Below are 18,351 nucleotides of genomic sequence, written 5' to 3' on the forward strand. Positions count from 1 at the left end.
CATAGCATTCTTGTGCCAGGAGAGTGGCAAGGAAAGACTGAATTCAGCAGCCTCACGTCCCACAGGTCGGGTCTCAGAGTGTCTGGAGAAGCTTGTTGTTGCTTGACCAGTCTGTATCTCTCCTGTGAGCCAGGTCGCCTGCTGTGGCCCGTGGGTCCTTCAAGGCCTGCTCAGCTCTGCACGACTTGCAAGCATGGTCGTCGCAGTGGGGACAACCGTAATATAAATAATAATATTGTTATGAACAGACCTGACTAGGAGTGTTTGGGTGAAAGTACTGGAAGGAAAAACTAGGCAGGAAAAGGGTTCTAATAGGTAGACAGCACCCCAGCTGCAGGCCACCAAGGTCCCTGAGGCTCCCCAGGACACCCTGGCCAAGAGGCAAAGGACGGTGAGTAAACCCCAGTGACTTGCAATGGTGACACAGGACAGAGCCACTGGCCCGAGGACATGAAGCAGAGCCACAACCAGCACGAGGTCCCTGAGCCCAGGAGACCCCAGGAGAGGAGGGGGGCTCTCCAAGCAGCACCCATCCTCAGGTCGTGGCAAGGAGTTGGAGGCCAGTGGAGACCCAGGCCTCCAGAACCCAGCAGCTTTGGGTCCTGTGAGCCCTCGGGAAGGAACCCATGACCACAAGCAAGCGACACCAGCCGCGTTTCCCTCCCCAGGGCCAAGATGCGGTTCTCCTCCACGGCCACGCGGCCGCCGCAGCGCCTGCACCCGGGGCTGCCCCCGTCCCCATCCCCCCCTCGCCTGACGGCTGTCCTGGGCGAATCCCCGCCACGGGAAGCGGGGGGGTGGGGGGCGCCCTGCTGCGTTCCTCTCGTAGTCTACCCGCCCCGGCCCAGCCCCGGCCCCACGGACCCCCCTGCCGGGGGCGGCCCCATCCGCGGCCCGTCCCGCCCTGTCCCGTCCCGTCCCGCCGCCCGTGGGTGAGTCACGCCGGGCGGGGGCTGCCGGCGCGGCGCGGCGCGGAGCGGCTGGGGCCGGGCAGTGCCGAGCCATGGTCCCGACGCTCGTCCTCCTCCGGCTGCTGGGGCTGCTGCTGCTGCTCGGCCACGGTGAGAACGGGCGGAGGTGCCCAGGGCTCCGGGGAAGCGGCGAGGGGTTTCCCGCGGGCGCTGGCCCCACGGAGAGGAGCGTCGCGGGTGGGTGCGCGGGGATGCTCGCGGGGCGCGGCAGCAGCGGGATTGCTGGCCGGAGGGGTGCTGGCTTTTCAGGACGGCTCGGTCGGGAAGATTTCGGCTGCTTCAGGTGGGAGGCAGAGCTCCGGTGCCGGGCTGGGGGCTGGTGGTCATCACTGCCATTGCCGCCCCAGACTCCATCGCCGTCCCACGCTCCAGCACTGCCCCACTCTCCATCACCTCCCTACTCTCCATCACCTCCTCACTCTCCATCACCTCACTCTCCATCACCTCAGTCTCCATCACCACCCCACTCTCCATCACCTCCCCACTCTCCATCACCTCCTCACTCTCCATCACCTCCCCACTCTCCATCACCTCAGTCTCCACCACCACCCCACTCTCCATCACCTCTCCATGCACCATCCGCCACCTCACACTCACTCAAGGGCAGGGGATGGCAAACGGGGCACTGAGCCCAAGCGCCTGGCTCGCCTCCTACAGCCAGAGAAGCCCCCGTCTGACACCGGTCCCCACCACAGATGTGCTCCCGGTGACCTCTGCCCCGTGCCATGCTGCCATCCCACGGGGTGTGCGGCATTATGCAATTGCACCTGGATGAAACTCCTGCGAGAAGGGCGGGCGGGAGGGGGGGGGGATTTGTCATCGGCAGCCCGAGATGTGCCGGCGGGGGAACTGTGACTCAGCCAGCCGAGGGGGTGGCAGCAAAGGCTGCTGGCTCTGCTCGGGCACCATGTGTGAGGCTCCAGGCACCGCAGACGGGCACTTTGCTCCACTGCTGGCCCGGCTGGCTCCCTCCTGTGCTGAGGAACCTCTGCTTTCTGACATCAAAAAACAAGGGTTGCAAAGGTGGCAAGCTCAAAACACAGATGAATTTTGAATTTTCCCCCTTTGAATTTTCCAGGCGTCTCTAGTGGGCCAGAGGAGGAGCTGGCCCATGTCGAGCAGTATGAGATGGTGATGCCACGCAGGGTGCTGGAGCCCCGGGGGAAGAGGGACCTCTCTGCATCACCTGTGAGTAGTGTTGCCTCCCAAATTCCATCTCTGCACAGCCATCCTCACTGCGTCTCGGGGTGTCCAGCAGGGCTTTGGTCAGCAGAGGCCCGAGCTCAGAGCTGGACCTCTTTAGCCAGGTGTCTGCACTGGTTGAATGATACAGCATGTTGTGTCCACTCCAGAGGATGGAGGTATATGATCACAACAACTTTTCTGGGTAGTTTCAGGTCAAAATAGGGGCTGATAGCAGGAAGGACTCTCAGGGAGGGCAATGTTTAGTGCTTTCTTTGGCAATGTTATGTAGTGTGGCTGCCCCTTGCAGTCTTGCACTGATCTTGTGATATCTGGTCTTTACTTAAGTAGGAGTTTGCAGATTCTTGCTGAGCTTTAAGCACTTTTCTTGCTGTGTTTGCTTAAGTTGTTTTTTTTTTTTTTTCATCCTTTGGGGCCAGGAAATAAGAATCAGAAAGTTTCAGAAACCCACATGAAAGAAACTCAGAGTTATTTTCTTTTCAGAAACCTTGTAATCTGAGGGAGGGAATGGGGTTTGACTCATGATTTTTGAGTGCTCAGGGCAGGCGTTCATGTGATGACGGCCTTGAACTCAGAGAGGCTTTCCACATCGCCTTGAAAGAAGTGAAGATCAGCCAAATACATGGATTTGTGTTTTAGGAGTGAAAAGCACCAATTTTAGCACCTGAGGAGATGGAGGGGTTGAGGACATTTGTTTCCTAGTAAACTCTTCATACAGCATGTTCATCTGTGATTCAAACCCTTTCTGATAAAATAGCTTCAAAAACACTCCCCGAAAGCATCTGTTTTCTCTGCTCTAGAAACCTAAACTTGTCCATGAGAAAAACGTTGCTATTTAAAGACACCATCTGTGCCACTGGGCATCTTTGCCCCTCTCTTTGCATCTCTCTGCTCCCCCACAAGAAAGGGTCCTGGAGGAGGAGCATGAAGGGCTTTGAGGAACTTGGGCTGGACAAGTTCTCCTGGATGGTGGCAGCCAAGCCTCGGGCTTTGCAGGATGCAGTGGCATCCTCTGATGTGTGGCTGGGTGTGTTGTGGGGAATCTTTATCATATTTTTTTTTCTTCTCCTCACCCTGTGGTTGTCTCCAAGAGACTGCTCTCTTCCCTCCTCTCCCCTCTGAATTGCTTTTCTGCAATTTCTTAAAGCCTCCAGCACTGCCAACAATAACAAAGCACCACTTTGTCTGCGGGTGCTGGACAGACATGTCATATGGGAGACATTGTTCATGAGAGAAGAATTTGCCAGGGACCTGTGAGAGCATTTTGTGGCCGGCAGCTGATTGCTGCCAGCAGCAATGCAAGCTGGAAAGACAGGCGGCAGGAACTGAGGGTGACCAAGGGCAGGAAAGCCCCTCTACCTGACCAGGCTCCGTGATGACTATAGGTACCATCACCATCCACCCAGGCAGAAGCCAGACACCTCATCCAGGAGGAATGTGAGCCCTCACTTTCCAGTTTGCTTGAGTCTCCACTCCAGGATCCATAAGAGCTGAGGATGCGCCTCGAGGCACTGTCTCCTTGCTGCAGCAGTGGCTGAGGAGGTCTCAGGTCCCACATTCCTCACTGTCTCTCCCAGCAGCCCTGGGGAGCTGGGATCTCTGGAGGTCTCTGTCCCAACCTCCAAGGATGGGGGATCACATGGGATCTTTGCCCAGTGGAAAACAAATCTTCCCATAAAGGTGGAGCAGCCCTGCTCTCTGGGGATGTACAGCATCTCCATGGGGGCTCTGGGCCTTGGCCACGCTGACTTGGTCCTAGGGACCATAGGGCATGCTTGAGACACCTTTGGGTCCCTTCCACCAGCACTATGGTGATACTGGGGGGGGGGGAGAGGGAGGAATCCAACACAACGAGACTGAACTTTACCGTCAGTAACAGACAAGAATCCAAATCAGGTTATTTTCCATTCATCATATTCATGTTAGATCAGGCAGAGATAAGGGAGACTCTGCTGATGAAAGCAGTTGGGCACCAGGGATCTTTGTGGTTCAGCCTGTGAGTAAGTTCTGAACTCAGTCCCAGAAAAGGAGCTCTTGTGACTGATGAGCAGGAAACTTCAGTTTCTGATGTTGCCATCTGCAGCCATGTGTCAGACACGGGAAACCAGCCTTTGCTGACTCAGCTTCATTGCTGGTGACCTGCTTGTTATCTCAGGATGTGCTGGGGATTCACATTATTGCCTGCATGCTTTCTTTTTGTCTGATTTCCTGTGTCTTTGCTGGATGCTTTCAGGGTGAGCTTACACGTGGCTAGTGAGGAGCAAGTCTCCCCATCCCACAGTTGCCTTCCAGCAGGAAGGATGTGCAGGATCAGGGCAATGGAGCCATCCTTTCTGCAGTTTGTGTTGACTTGTGCCATCATCTTTTTTCCTGCAGAGCACCTACCTGGACCATGTCCTCTACAGCATCCAAGCTGAAGGCAGGGACTACCTTCTGCACCTAGAGAAGAACAAGTGAGTGTGGGTGGGCAGGCCCTGGACAGGCTCACTTACCACCCTGCTGCACGTCACTTCTCAGGGGCCCGACATCACAGCTCTGGCCACCAAAGCCATCAGCCCAGACCCACACTGGGAAAATAAAGCCATGCTGGGAGCTCTTGGGAGTGTCGAATGTGCTGTGGGTCAGGAGGGTCGGATTTGGCTTGGGAGGTCTGGAGCGACATGGAACCCCCCTGCCTTGCTTTCTAGCCGTCCTCTCCCCAAAGCTGATGTTTCTTCTGATGCTGCTTCCTTTCCTGATCTGCAGGGAGCTGCTGGGACAGCATTACACTGAGACACACTACTTGGCTGATGGCACAGAGATCACAGAGAAGCCAGATGTCCAGGTATGGGTCTGGAGTAACAGCAGCCTCCTGGAAGAGGAGTTTTTGGGCCACCACCAATGATACAGAGGCTTCATCATGCTTCCTGGAGGCTTCATCATGCTTCCTGGAGGGCTGAGATGCCTCCAGGGCTGTGCTGAGACCCACTCCAAGCCGCTGCCATGAGCTGGGACCCACTCCAAGCCCCCTGCCATGAGCTGGGACCCACTCCAAGCCCCCTGCCATGAGCTGGGACCGACTCCAAGCGCCTGCCATGGGCAGGGACAGCTTTCACTAGATCAGGTTGCCCAAAGCCCCATCCAGCCTGACTTTGAACACTTCCAGCAGTCAAGCTCCTCCAGTCAGCTTGTTCCGGTGTCTCACACCCTCATTGTAAAACAATTCTTTTGTATATCTGATCTAAATCTAACCTCTTCTAGTTTAAAACAATTTCACCTTGTCATAGTGCTACAGGCACATGTAAAAAGTACACCCTCCCCCCCCCCAGCTTTCCTGCACCCCCCTTTAGGCACTGGAAGGGTTCTAGAAGGTCTCCCTGGAGCCTTCTCTTCTCTAGGCTGAACAACCCCAACTCCCTCAGCCTGTCTTCATAGGAGAGGTGCTCCAGCCCCTTGATCATCCTTGTGCCATGTCCAATTCCCTCTGGGTGATATCCCTTCCCAGTAGCATATCAACCACACCACTCAGCTTGGTGTCATTCACAGACTTGCTGAGGGTGTACTCAATCCCACTGTCCATGTCACTGATTAAGATATTAAATAGTATTGGTCCCGGCATGGCCCCTTGAGGGACACCACTTGCTACTGGTCTCCATTTAGACATTGAGCCGTTGACTGCAACTCTATGAATGTGGCCACCCAGGCAATTCCTTATCCACCAAATAGTCCATCCATCAAATCTGTGTCTCTCCAATGTAGAGGCAAGAGTGTTGCCATATCAAAGGCCATACAGAAGTCCAGGTAGATGACATCAATTGGTCTTCCCTTGTCCACTGATGTAATCACTCCATTGCAGAAGGCCAGATTGGTCAGACACCTCTTTTCTGGGTTTCAGGATCACTGCTTTTACCAAGGCCACGTTGTGGGGTACACAGACTCTGCAGCAAGCATCAGCACCTGTGGTGGGCTCAGGTAGGACCTGCGGCTTCCCCGGGGCACAGTTTGGTCAGGGGCAGTAGGGAAGAAAAGGGAAAACAAAAGACATTCTTTCCCCACATACTGAGTGTGCATGGCTCTGTGGCTCAGTGCCTAGCAGGGAAAATAGCCGCAAAGTTTTACATTGTCACTTCTGGGGGAGTGATTCATGGGACCGAGTGAAAATGGAAAGCTGAGCAGGACAGGAGGTCAGGGCAGGCAGCACTTTCCCTGGGTCTGCAAATGGTACCAGAGCCATCCACTCTGCCACACCAAACTTGCTCTCCCCAAGCTTCTGGCAGTGCTGCTGCTCCTTCCTCAAAAATCTGCTTTGGCTCTACCTTCTGCTGAAGTAGCTGAAAGTGCCCTTGCAGAGGAACCTGAGCCCCCAGCTCCATGCGGGGTTGCTCAGTTTGCCATGCAAGATTTGCATTCTGCTATTCTTAAAAAAGCTCAGCTGACAGCCAGAAATTGCAAGAGAATAAATCTAGTAGCTGGGGAGGAAGGGTTGTCTTTCAGGGGTATGTGTGAGAAGGACAAGTTGTCTCTGCAGCAGTGGAGGTCCTCAGCAACTGTGTTAGCAGGATGAACAAATGCCAGGTTGCAGGACAAGCGCCTGCTGCAGCTCTGTGGCAGCTGGTTCCTTGTTTTGAGAGCAGTGGTTGTGTCTGCAGGGACCCTGGCTCAGCACAGCTTGTGCATACATGGGACATGTAATATGTTTGTGTAGCAGGAGGACAAGATATTCACAGGCAGGACAAGCAGCATAACGATACACACAGAGCATGGGATAATGCAGGCGCAGAAAGACAAGACAAAGTTGCAGGGAAGAGGCAAAAAGTCCCTGGCTTTTCCTCTGCACAGTGGCTAGGGATTAAAGTGCGGCCCAAGAGCTGCTTAGGATTTTTTGCTGTTTGTGGTGTCCTGCATGTGGCCAGGAGGACCTGACTGCCATGGCCTGCGAATGGCCCGTAACTCATCCCAACTACCTAGGGGAGCCACAGAAGAGTGGGTTAAGTGGTGGGTGCTTTCCTATATGGCTGTGTGTAGTATCGCAGGTCCTCACAGGGCTGGTGTGGGGTCTGTCCATCCTGCACAGTGTCTGTGAGGTTGCTGGCATGACACCGCCCCAGCCTGATGCCTGCCCTCTCTCTTGGCAGTGGCTTTTTCCAAGTGAATGAGACCACCTTCCTGCTGAAGCCTCTGGAGGAGGATGAGGCCGGCTGGCATGCGGTGTACAGAGCTGCCCACCTCAGGACAAAGCGCGGCGCATGCCAAGAGGCCGGTGCCACCCTGGAGTATGACCACGACCCTAAAATTGCTGCACCCATGAAGCTCTATCGCTGGGTTAAGGATCACATTGCTTCTCCTTGCCATAGCTGAGTTTTTGAGAGCCTAGGGTCTGTGAAGCCCAGGAGAGAGCTGGGCCATGCTGCATTGCATGGAGATGCTTCCGTCCCCTTGCCCTGCTCCTTGCCTGGTGCAGTCCCACACAGGGTCTCACAGAGCCTCTCTCCTGCCTTACAGCAGTAGCAGGCTGGAGCTTTTCCTTGTGTGTTGGAAGATGTCTGAAACACCTGGGCAAAATAACCTCAGAAAGCAGAGTTAGAAGAGCCACTAGCCTTGCATAGCACTGGAAGGTGCCTGAGGTTCCAACAAATCCCACAGGACGGTCAACGACAGGGCTTAGCAAACCAGAGAGCTGTGCTTTTTTCTGCGCTCACTTTTGTCTTCCCTTCCAGAAATCAGCCCAGTTACACAAAGGGCCCCGATACGTGGAGCTTGTCCTGGTTGTGGACAATGAAGAGGTAAGGGAGGGTGAGTTTGTGCTTTCACTCCTACATGGCTGCTGGGAACTGGAAGCCAACTTGGGACTATCTCTGTGTCCTTCCCCTAGTTCAGAAAATACAAGGACTTGCGCAGGGTGCAGAACCGCATGAAGGAAATTGTGAACCATGTTGACAAGGTGAGCCCCAGGGTGCCAGCTTACCTTCCCTACTCATGCAGTGCTAGCACGGGCCCCGGTCACCCCAGTCAAAGCCGGGAGAGATCTGTGGTAGAGCCGGAGCCAACCTCACACCATTAGATAGGTGACCAGAGGGTGACCAACTCTGCGGGCCAGCAGGGTGCGCAAAGTAGGCATTGAGGCTTGGCTCTACCTGGAGTCCTCAGGAGCATGTGAAGGCTGCCTCTGAGCTCTCAGTTAGGTACCTCACATGAGGGGACAGCAGGGAATTTGTTCCGGGAGCATGTCCTACAGATGCCCTCAAGAAAAGGGAGGACCTGTCTACATCGTTTAGCCCAGCTCATGCTATTTTGTGAGGGGGACTTGAGGTGCTAGACCTCATATAGTATTGCTGGGAGGGGGGGGTTGGCTGGGCAACAAGTTCCCAGGGGAGGTGAGACTGTTCCTCTGCTGTGCGGCTAAGGTACAAGCACTCCCTCTAGCCTGTATTCCTTTGCAGCTTTACCAGCCTCTGGGCCTGCGTGTGGCCTTGATTGGCTTGGAGGTGTGGAGCAACAGGGATAAAATCACCGTCAGTCGCAATGCAGAGGTGACACTGGAGAACTTCCTCCGCTGGCGGGAGACGGAGCTGCTGAAGAGGAAGCAGCATGACAATGCCCAGCTGATCACGTAAGCAGGCTGGATGGGTGCTTCCCAGCTGGCACAGAGATTCCATGCTCATGGTCACTTTTCCTTCCCACAGTGGTGTAGACTTCCATGACACGACCGTAGGGCTGGCAAAGAAGCTTGCGATGTGCACCAGGGACTCAGGCGGTGTCAATCAGGTGGGTCCCACTGCCTAGGCACATGCCACAAGGGCGGCAGCAGAGGTCTCTGAGGTACCTGAGCAATAAAAAGAATCCCAGAGTTGCTCTATGGACACGGGGCTTCTCACACCACCTATCACATGGTTGGGACTTGACCTGCAGTTGGTCTTTGGTCATCTTGTCTATGCTTCTCGTCCATCCATTCCTCCCCAGGGCTGACATCCTTTGCTGGAACATGAGCAGTCAACTGTGCGACACGCAAAGCAGCATTTCAAGGTAGCTGCTGTATCTATGCTGACTTATGCCCCTCAGAGCCCAGTCTGAAGTTCTTCAGAGGCTGTGAGACCAGGCTCAGCTTTTGTCTTCAGTTACCTCAGTCTAGAGAAGAGAAATCTCTAGGGAGATGTTATAGCAGCCTTCCAGTACCTACAGGGGTACTACAGGAAAGCTGTGGAGGGACTTTTTTTCAGGGGGTGTGGTGATAGGAAAAGGGGTAATGGTTTTAATCTAAGAGATGGTAGATTTAGATTAGGTATTAGGAAGAAATTCTTTACTCAGAGGGTGGTTAGGCACTGGAACAGGCTGCCTACAGAAACAGTGGATGCTCCATCCCTGTTTGGAGTCCTGTATCTAGTGGAGTCCCTCAAGGGTCGGTCCTGGGACCAGTGTCGTTTAATATATTCATTGACAACTTGGATGAGGGAATGGAGTGCACCGGCAGCAAGTTTGCTGATGACACTGAACTGGGAGGAGTGGCTGACACGCCAGAAGGCTGTGCTGCCATCCAGCGTTCTGCTGGATGAATTGGGCGGGGAGAAACTGAATGAAATATAAAGAGGGCAAGTGTAGAGTCCTGCATCTGGGCAAGAAAAAACCCAGACACCAGTGTAGGTTGGGGACTGCCCTGCTGGAGAGCAGTGAAGGGGAGAGGGACCTGGGGGTCCTGGTGGACAGCTGGATGACCATGAGCCAGCACTGTGCCCTTGTGGCCAAGAAGGCTGATGGCATCCTGGGGTGTATCTGAAGGGGTGTGGTCAGTAGGTTGAGAGAGGTTCTCCTCCCCCTCTACTCTGTCCTGGTGAGACCACATCTAGAATATTGCATCCAGTTCTGGGCCCCTCAGTTCAAGAAGGACAGGGAACTGTTTGAGAGAGTCCAGTGCAGAGCCACGAGGATGATTAAGGGAGTGGAGCATCTCCCTTATGAGGAAAGGCTGAGGGAGCTGTGTCTCTTTAGCCTTTTTTACGAGGAGACTGAGGGGTGACCATATGAACGTTTATATTTACAAATATGTAAAGGGGGAGTGTCAGGAGGATGGAGTCAGGCTCTTCTCGGTGACACCCAATGATAGGACAAGGGGCAATGGATGCAAGCTGGAACATAGGAGGTTCCGCTTAAATATGAGACGAAACTTTTTTACAGTGAGGGTGACAGCACTGGAACAGGCTGCCCAGGAGGGTTGTGGAGTCTCCTTCTCTGGAGACTTTCAAAACCCGCCTGGGTGCGGTCCTGTGTGACATGATTTAGGTATTCCTGCTCTGGCACGGGGACTGGACTAGATGATCTTTCAAAGTCCCTTTCAATCCCTAATATTCTGTGATTCTCCAACCACATTTCCCTTCTTGTTCCATAGGACCACAGCATGGATCCTATCGGTGCTGCATCCACCATGGCTCATGAGATGGGACACAACCTAGGGATGTCTCATGATGAAGATATTGTTGGCTGCCACTGTCCTGTCATCAAAGATCAAGGAGGATGTGTTATGGCAGCGAAGATCAGGTGAGTGGAGAAAATGTGAAGAAAGAGTGAAGAGTAGCCCTGGGCAGCAGATATTTCTAGATGTCCTGATGAGAGCTGGCGTGAAGCCTGGGAGACTGTCAGGTCTGGGAGAACATTCACCGCTTTGTTAACTGACCTTTGCTGGGTGGGAAGGCCTGCAAGTGCTCCGCTGTGCTCACTACTGCCTGGTTTTGTGCCCCTTCAGCCTGACTTATCCCAGGCTCTTCAGCAGCTGCAGTGAGCAGGACATGTGGCAGTTCCTCAAGGACCCCAGGACCAGCTGCCTGCTGAACGTCCCCCGGGCGGATGAGCTGTACGGGGAGCCAGTGTGTGGGAACCGGTTTGTAGAGCGGGGAGAGCAGTGCGACTGCGGAAGGCCAGAGGTACAGCCTGGGCGCTCAGGAAGGAATGGGGTGGCTGGGACCTGAAACCCCCTCACTCAGACTCAGAGAGGGTTGTGCAAGCTTCCTCCCTGCCTTTGGGCTTTGCAAGACCTCCTGACTCATCTTCCCTGTGCTCCTTATGTTCATGCCAAAAAATAGCTTGGGGAAGGCATTTGTTAACTGAGATGTGTGCTCCCCACCCCTCATGTAGCTGGCTGTAGTTTTAGCAGGAGCATTCCTAGGAAAGGCATCCCCAGAGAAACATCCCCCAGCATGTCCTCAGGAGAGATGGCCTAAGAAAGGGGACATCAGTGCGCATTGTCCTCGCCAGAGGTGTGTTTAGCTGTTCCTCATCCCAGTGCAACACAGTGGGAAGTTTTGTCACAAACTGCCAGGGGACATCTCCTGTGCTGGGACCTGTGGGGAGGAACCCATTGCCTTCCTCATGCAGTGAGCACAGAGATCCTCCGTGTCATTCTTGGAGATTTGCGAAGGGTGCTACCTTTCCAGGGGCCCAGGTCATGTCTGTTTTCCTCCAGACTCCACATCTTATGAAAAATCTTTTGTAGTCTTCTGGTTTTATGGTGGTAATGGGGGTAAAGACGCTGCAGGAACAGTTCACACCCACAGTGCAGGGCCCCAGTGCTGAGTTTTGGACCAGGATGTTGCTGTGCTTTTGCCCCATGGTTCAACCTGGAGCCATTTTATGCCTATGATGGTTACACTGCCCTAGTAACTTGGCAGCCCCCCAAAAAGAAGGAAAGAGTCTTTTGGGGGCATTTGGGAGAGTTTCAGCCCCTTCCTCTTTTGGAAGGCTTTTGCTGCTCTCTCTGCAGTATGGGTTCGTGGCAATGGTGGTTTTCTCTTGGGAGCTTGCAGCTAAAGCAAAGCTGAGACTTGTCAGTCCTGTGGTAATGGGAGGCCCCATGCAGCCTTGGTCCTTGGTCCCACCCACACAGGCCCCATGCAGCTTCTCCTCCTCCAGCCACCTTGGACTCTGCTGTCTCAAAACCAAGCCATTTTTGGCTGTGTCTCACAGGAGTGCTTTGATCGCTGCTGCAACGCCACCACCTGCCAGCTGAGAGAGGGGGCCAAGTGCGCACAAGGTGACTGCTGCCAGGACTGCAAGGTACCGTGCAGGGATGGAGACCTGGTGGAGGCCTAGTGTTTGGCTAGGGCATCACGCCCACTCTCCCCCACCCCCCACTCCAACTCCTCAGGAGCTTTGTGGCAGAGGCAATGCATGCCTACGGCTGCCAAAGGGCCTGGAGGACCTCTGCTGCTGCCCAGTGTAAGAAATGCCTTGATATGAAGGGACAGGACAGTAAAAAGACCCTGGGGCAAGCCCAAACTAAAAGCAAAACACAAGGTGCTGCATGGGGGGAAGTACTTAAGTACAGGAACAGCTGGTCTGGTGGTATGTCCCCTTCCTGTGCAGTAGCTCAGTCAAAAGCAAATACCTTTGTACCGTCTTTGGCACAGATCTGTCTATGGCACAAGCCACCGTGTCTGGATCCCCCTTTCTGGAGGTGCAGAGAGATGCTTTACAGACCTGGGTGCTGACAGGCTCTGGCCTGGATCAGGGCAATGGGATGTGGTGCCCATGTGGCTCCTAACAGCCTTCTTTCTGCACAGGTGAAGGCTGCCGGCACAATATGCCGGGCCAGCAAGAATGACTGTGACCTTCCCGAGCACTGCACTGGCCTCAGCTCCGAGTGCCCGGAGGATGTCTTCCAGGAAAACGGCATCCCCTGCCAGAGTGGCAGTGGCTACTGCTACAACGGGGCCTGCCCCTCGCATGCTGAGCAGTGCCGTGTGCTCTGGGGCGCAGGTAGCTTTCCCCTCTCCCCCCACCTCGGGAGAGGGCTGGTGGTGGGGCAGGCAGTTCTTAGTGTCGGGGATGGCCGGTGGTAGCTGCCCTCATGTTGCTGCCAGCTGCTGTTGGCTTGCTGCAGGCTCTGGCTCCATGTGATCCTTCTGCTCTGTGCCTCCCGCAGCAGCCCGAGTAGCTCCCGATGAATGCTTTAAGCAGAACAGCAGGCAAGACCTCAAACTTCACTGCCTGACTGAGTCTGGGAAGAGGCCCTGCAGCCCCAAGTAAGGAGCAGGGAGCCTGTTTTCAGTTCTGACCCTGGGGAGCAAGCAAAGCTCCTCAGGGCTCACAGCTGCTCTGCTGACAGGGATGTGAAGTGCGGCACACTGCTGTGCACGAGTGACACCACCAGTCCTGTCCTTGGCAGCGGCTTCTTCACTCTCTCCTTTGGCCAATTCAAGTGCAAAGCAGCTCTCGACAGCAACGATGGCAACGAGTTGGTGGCTAACCTCAGGCTGGTGCCCACTGGCACCAAGTGTGGGGAGGAGATGGTGAGTGCCCAGGGGATGTGCTGGGGCAGTGGGAGGTGACTCCCAGCCATGGGGCTGTGCTCAGAGCCTCCCACCCACCCCCAGGTCTGCTACGCTGGGCGCTGCCAGAACCTTCTGGTCTATGGCAAGAAGAACTGCTCAGCAAAGTGTAACAGCCACGGGGTAGGTTGTGCTTCCATGCTCCCCATGGCTGCAGCTAGCAGGGCTCTCCATCTCCAAGCAGCTTGGGTGGTAGTCCCTGCCGTTCACTTTGCCTCCTTGCCTTGACTCTGCCCTCCCTGGTTTCAGGTGTGCAATCACAAGCGGGAGTGCCACTGTGAGCCAGGGTGGGCACCACCATACTGCCAGCACAAGGTTTTGGAGCTCACACCAGGTAGGGCACCTTGTACACGCAGCCAGCATCATCTCTCTCAGCTTTGTGCTTGTGCCAAGGTGGGAGCGTGAGATGAGGTCAGTGTCTTGCCGCCATGCTGGCCACCCCTCTGCCCCCGTGCGGCATTCTTGGCGTTGGGGTGCCTGTCCCAGTGCCAACTGTGTCTTTGCAGGGGGCAGCAGCATGGTCCTGGCTGCTGTGCTGTCCGTGCTGGCACTCTCCAGCATCCTGCTCGGCGGAGGTGTTGTTCTGCTCAGAGGCAGAGGGATGAGGTACTTCCAGAAGGGGTAAGAAGGCCTGCAGCAGGGTTAAGCTACAAGCACACAGGCCGAGCTCAGGACAAGCTCAGGGCTGGGGGGCCGCAGCAGCCCATGTTGCCTGTCGGTCCTTTGCCTCACAGGACCTCCAGCAGAACCACCACTGGCCTCACCAACCCGGGCTTTCAGGAGGGGAGCCGGCTGCAGCCTCCCGGCAGCCAGCTGTCCCACCGTGACATCAGCAGCCCCAATCTGCTCAGCACCACAGCGGCCCCACGCAGCACCCGGCCCCTGGTGCCCAGCCGCCCGGTCCCGCAGGTAGGAGTGCAGCTTGAAGCCCTGGGGTGGGAGTTGCAGTGGACCTGGGCTCCGGCTCATCCACATCCCTCTGCTGGGTGTGATGTCCCTGCCTGGTGGACAGCACCATCCCCACTCCCCGGGGCAGCTGTTCCTCTGCCCTGAAGTCTGGCTGCTGTCCCTCACACAGGTCCCTTCCCAGCAGCCAGAAGGACTCAAGTCTCTCCTCTCCTGTCCCCAGGAGAGGCCAAAGCCACCCAGGAAGCCTCTGCCAGCCCTAAAGAGGAAGGAGGTAGGTGCCCCCAGTACAGCACTGGTGCTGGGATGGAGTGGGGGCTGGTGCCTGGGGAGCAGGGCAGCGCAGGCTCACCTACAGGGAGTCCACCTCACCTTTGCCTCTTGCACTTCTGCCCAGCCCTGCGGTGTGGTGGCAGGAGCACCGTCACCATCACCACCAGTGCCTCCTACTAAGCCTCTGACCCTCTCGTCTCAGCCATGTTCATCCCTGGTCCTGCCCCAGGTGAGCTGTGCCCAGTGCCCCCCAATACCCAGTGTCATTTCTGTCCCCTACCAGCAGCAAGAGGCCCCACAGGGACCTTGCCAATCCACCCCCCAATACCCCCTCGTTGTTGCAGCTGGACATCCCCCCCAAGGTGGCCCTGAAGCCGACAGCAGCCAGAAGGTGACCTGGGACGTGTCCGTCACTGCGGCAGAGGAGGTGTGGGTGCTGGCACTTTGGCAGGATGGCTGAGGGCCGCTGTGTCTTGTGTCACCGGTACTTGAATCGCTTGCTGGACCTCCCCGGACAGCATCCATGTTTACAGATATTCGAGTTGTGCCTTAACAGACTTTGTAGCTTTATGAATTGCCCAGACAGCCATGAGCTGGGGGCTCAGTGTCAGAGGGAGACCAGCAGCAGGGACAATGCTGACACCACTGTCCCCCCAGGAACACCCCCCCCCCCCCCCCAAACAATGCCCGTTTTTCTCCCCCAAGCCCCTCTTGGTGCCACTGATGGGACAGCTCTGATTTGGAGGCCAGCCTGGGTTGTTACGGGCTGTCCTGTGCTCTGGGTGCTGCTGCTTTCTCCCTACACATAGTGAATGTGTCGTTCCTCACATACCATCCCTGTTGAGGCCACAGTAAGGAGCTCTTGGCCCTAAACACACTGGGGTGGCACAATGGGGATGCTGCGTAGACCTGACACTGTAGCCAGGGACAGCCGCACCACACATCTTGCCAGGGGCTCCGGCAGGTCCGAGCCAGGCTTGGCTTCACTGTGGTGTCCCTCCCCACCAGGTTTTTAGCTCTGAAGTTACCACTCAAGCTACTGATCTCTTGAAATAAGATTTCCCCTGTGCGTTTTTACTGTGGCCGTTAATTTAAGATGATTACATGATCGCTTTGAGCCATTTGTTGTGAAATTGATCCTCCCCCTTTTTTTTTTACATCATTTAGGCTGAGGGCTTTTATACAAATAAAGACTGAAGACAGTAGTGGCTTGGGGTGTCACATCATAGCTTTGGGGCAGGAGGGGGAACACATGATACACCACATCGTACCAGAGCCATGTGAGGACAGCTCTGGGCTGCAGGGCTCAGTGCTAATTGTGCTTAGCAAGAAGGTGTGGATGGTGGGCAAGTGCAAAGTGCTAGAGCTGAATTGGATCCTGTGCCAGAGGTGCAGGGGCCAAGTGCCTTCTCCCAGTTGCAGGCAGTTAGATCAGCACGGTGGTCAAAAGAAAAGCCCATGGGTCCCTTACATCTCTGCCCAAGGACCCTGCCCCTGGGAAAGGTTCCATGCTAGATCCGTGTGAATCACATGGCTGCAGCATGTGTGGCAGCCCAGCTCCCACCCCGAGCTCTGGGGGTGGAGGGTAGAGACAGAACAAGCTGTAAATACCATGTTCACTGCACAGCTCCACCATCCTGTGGCTCTCTTTGAGCTTGGCAAAGCTTGGGATGCTTGAGGGGCTTCCAGTGTTGCAGTCAACAGGAGACGCACCGGAGGCAGCATTACTGCTGTGTGAGCGGCAAAAAGCGACACCAGCTCTAAGACACACAAAGCCACCAAAGAAATGGTAACAAAATAGTTTTATTGTTTTTATAAAAAGAACACAACACTGTGCATGTAAACTTGAACATATGTATAGTGCTTTTTATAAAGAAGGTGCCGATCCAGGAGCAAGCCCCTCTAGTCACAAGAGCATGCAGGCCCTTCTGAACAGAGAGAAAAACCAGTTCAAAGCCATGTTCCCCATTACATCCACGTTCTCACTCAGCCCTCCCAGCTGAGCAAGAAGCAAAGCCCATCCCAGGTGTCAAGGCCACGCTCATTCAGCTGCCAGCCATGGCACCTCACCCTCTGCACATCCACTCAGGCTTCTCCATCAAGTGGGGTTGGAGGCTTTTGTGCAGGGTACCGAGCATCATGCAGATATTGCTGCAGGATCGCAAACCCCAGGAGCATCGATCACCGGTCCACAAGACAAGGGGTGGAGGTGGCAGATGCACACCTGGCCAGATGGGGACAACATTTAGCCAGAGTGCCAGCCACTGGTGGCAAGCCCACACACACACCTGGATGGCTGCAGGGGTAGGAGATGGCTCAACCCTTCCTGCACTAGCTACCCTTCTCCCTGTGTGGGGGTCTTACTGTAGCTATCTGCAAGCTGCCTTGGTGTCAGTTCGAGGTTGCCTGATGCCCTTGCTCCCCAGAACCTCCAGGCTAGCATAACCCACCCTTGTCTGCTCACCTGTGGCATGACCCCTGGGGTCTGACGCCAGCAGTAAGCAATGCCTAACCCCAGGCAATTCTGTAACCCCTCTAAGGACGGCCTCTGTTCACAGAAAGCCTGCATTCATCTCACAAGCCAACCAAATTGACAAGGAGAGGCCGTGTTTCTGCTGCAAAGCAACTGCTGCAAGCCAGCAACACTGAAGAGCTGAGATGTGACTCCACTAGCTCCTAAAAGGCCTTCCCACAGGGAAAAGGGGGTCCTGTAAATCCAACAGTACTTCCAGAAGCCACTCCAGTCACCACAGCCACAAAGCATGCTGCCACCCCACCTCTGGCCTGTACCCTTCCCCAGGGGCAGGCCCTGTCGGGTTTAGAAAGGCTAACTCTGTGCCTGCCTGTTCCTCTCCCATCACCAGCCATGGGATTTCAGCACCCTTCCTGCTTCCCCACCTCCACGAGGAGTCCTCAGGGCCCTCAGCAATCCCTGGCCATCAGCACCTTTCCATCTCTGCTCTGCAGCAGGACGACACTGCTTGCCAAAGCCTTTGGCAGCAAAGAGACAAGCTCCCCCTGCAAAAGCTCTGCTTGGCAGTCCCCAGGCATTGCATCTGTACATTGCACAGAGGCATGCAACCCATGTGCCATGCACATGCATCCTGAAGCAGAGTAATAACTAGGCATTGGGAGTCTGCAGATGGAGGAAAGAAAGGGTCAAAATATCCCTGCTCTATTCCAGAGATGGATGAGAAGCAGCTGGGCAGGAACTGAGAAAGGGTAAGGCACCCTATGTTACAGAACTTCCTCAGAGGGTGACACCACCATCCTTTCAGCCAACGAAGCTAAACAGCATAAGCAAAATAGCACCGGAAGGACTGACGCACACACAACTACCTGGGGAGATCATTAGCAGACATGTTCATGTTGTTCATTCTGGATTGAATGCTCCACCAAGGCAAAAGCTAAGTAAGTTCCTTCCCTTGCCAGAAGACTGTAGATGGTGCTATGGACAGAAAAGCAGGAACGTACAGATATCCAAGGCACGTGGAGGAGAGGTGGTCTCTGAACATGCAGTGGGTTAAGAGGCAGACAGCACTGCAAGCAGGGGCATGGCCTTCTGGCTCAGGTCTTTGCCAGTGGCTTCTCCAGACATCATCTTCTGAGACTGTCACAGAACACAACAAGAAAGAGGTTCTAGAAACAAGCACATCCTCATAGGCAAAGGGGAGCATGGAAGAAAAGAGGAAAGCAGATTATAC

At 55.2% G+C, this 18,351-nt stretch overlaps 1 protein-coding gene across 4 annotated transcripts; it reads left to right on the forward strand.

Moving 5' to 3' along the window:
• The first annotated feature begins 914 nt into the window (after positions 1-914).
• Positions 915-15,851, forward strand: ADAM8 (ADAM metallopeptidase domain 8). Of its 4 annotated transcripts, none has more exons than XM_040564267.1 (23): positions 915-1,061; positions 2,050-2,159; positions 4,551-4,627; positions 4,920-4,998; positions 6,049-6,125; positions 7,289-7,475; positions 7,871-7,936; positions 8,026-8,094; positions 8,594-8,763; positions 8,837-8,918; positions 10,534-10,682; positions 10,888-11,065; positions 12,051-12,194; positions 12,701-12,896; positions 13,063-13,162; positions 13,246-13,429; positions 13,514-13,591; positions 13,718-13,802; positions 13,975-14,089; positions 14,203-14,377; positions 14,547-14,648; positions 14,772-14,876; positions 14,992-15,851. In XM_040564267.1, the coding sequence occupies exons 1-23, from the start codon at positions 1,004-1,006 to the stop codon at positions 15,040-15,042; spliced, it is 2,637 nt and encodes an 878-aa protein (XP_040420201.1). In that variant the 5' UTR covers positions 915-1,003; the 3' UTR covers positions 15,043-15,851. The 4 variants fall into 4 exon arrangements, with proteins under 4 accessions (XP_040420201.1, XP_040420202.1, XP_040420203.1 ...); XM_040564268.1 differs by having other exon boundaries at positions 14,598-14,648; XM_040564269.1 differs by having other exon boundaries at positions 12,105-12,194.
• Positions 15,852-18,351: the final 2,500 nt, after the last annotated feature.

Source organism: Cygnus olor, chromosome 7, assembly GCF_009769625.2.
Source record: "Cygnus olor isolate bCygOlo1 chromosome 7, bCygOlo1.pri.v2, whole genome shotgun sequence".
NCBI classification, from domain to species: Eukaryota; Metazoa; Chordata; class Aves; order Anseriformes; family Anatidae; genus Cygnus; species Cygnus olor.

What these genes read in the sequence shown, in the direction of transcription:
- ADAM8 (XM_040564267.1), top strand. Translation starts at nt 1,004, where the DNA reads ATGGTCCCGACGCTCGTCCTCCTCCGGCTGCTGGGGCTGCTGCTGCTG. An exon ending in CCGTGTGCTCTGGGGCGCAG is followed by an intron (nt 12,897 to 13,062) that starts GTAGCTTTCCCC and finishes TGCCTCCCGCAG; the next exon opens with CAGCCCGAGTAGCTCCCGAT. An exon ending in CAAAGTGTAACAGCCACGGG is followed by an intron (nt 13,592 to 13,717) that starts GTAGGTTGTGCT and finishes CCCTGGTTTCAG; the next exon opens with GTGTGCAATCACAAGCGGGA.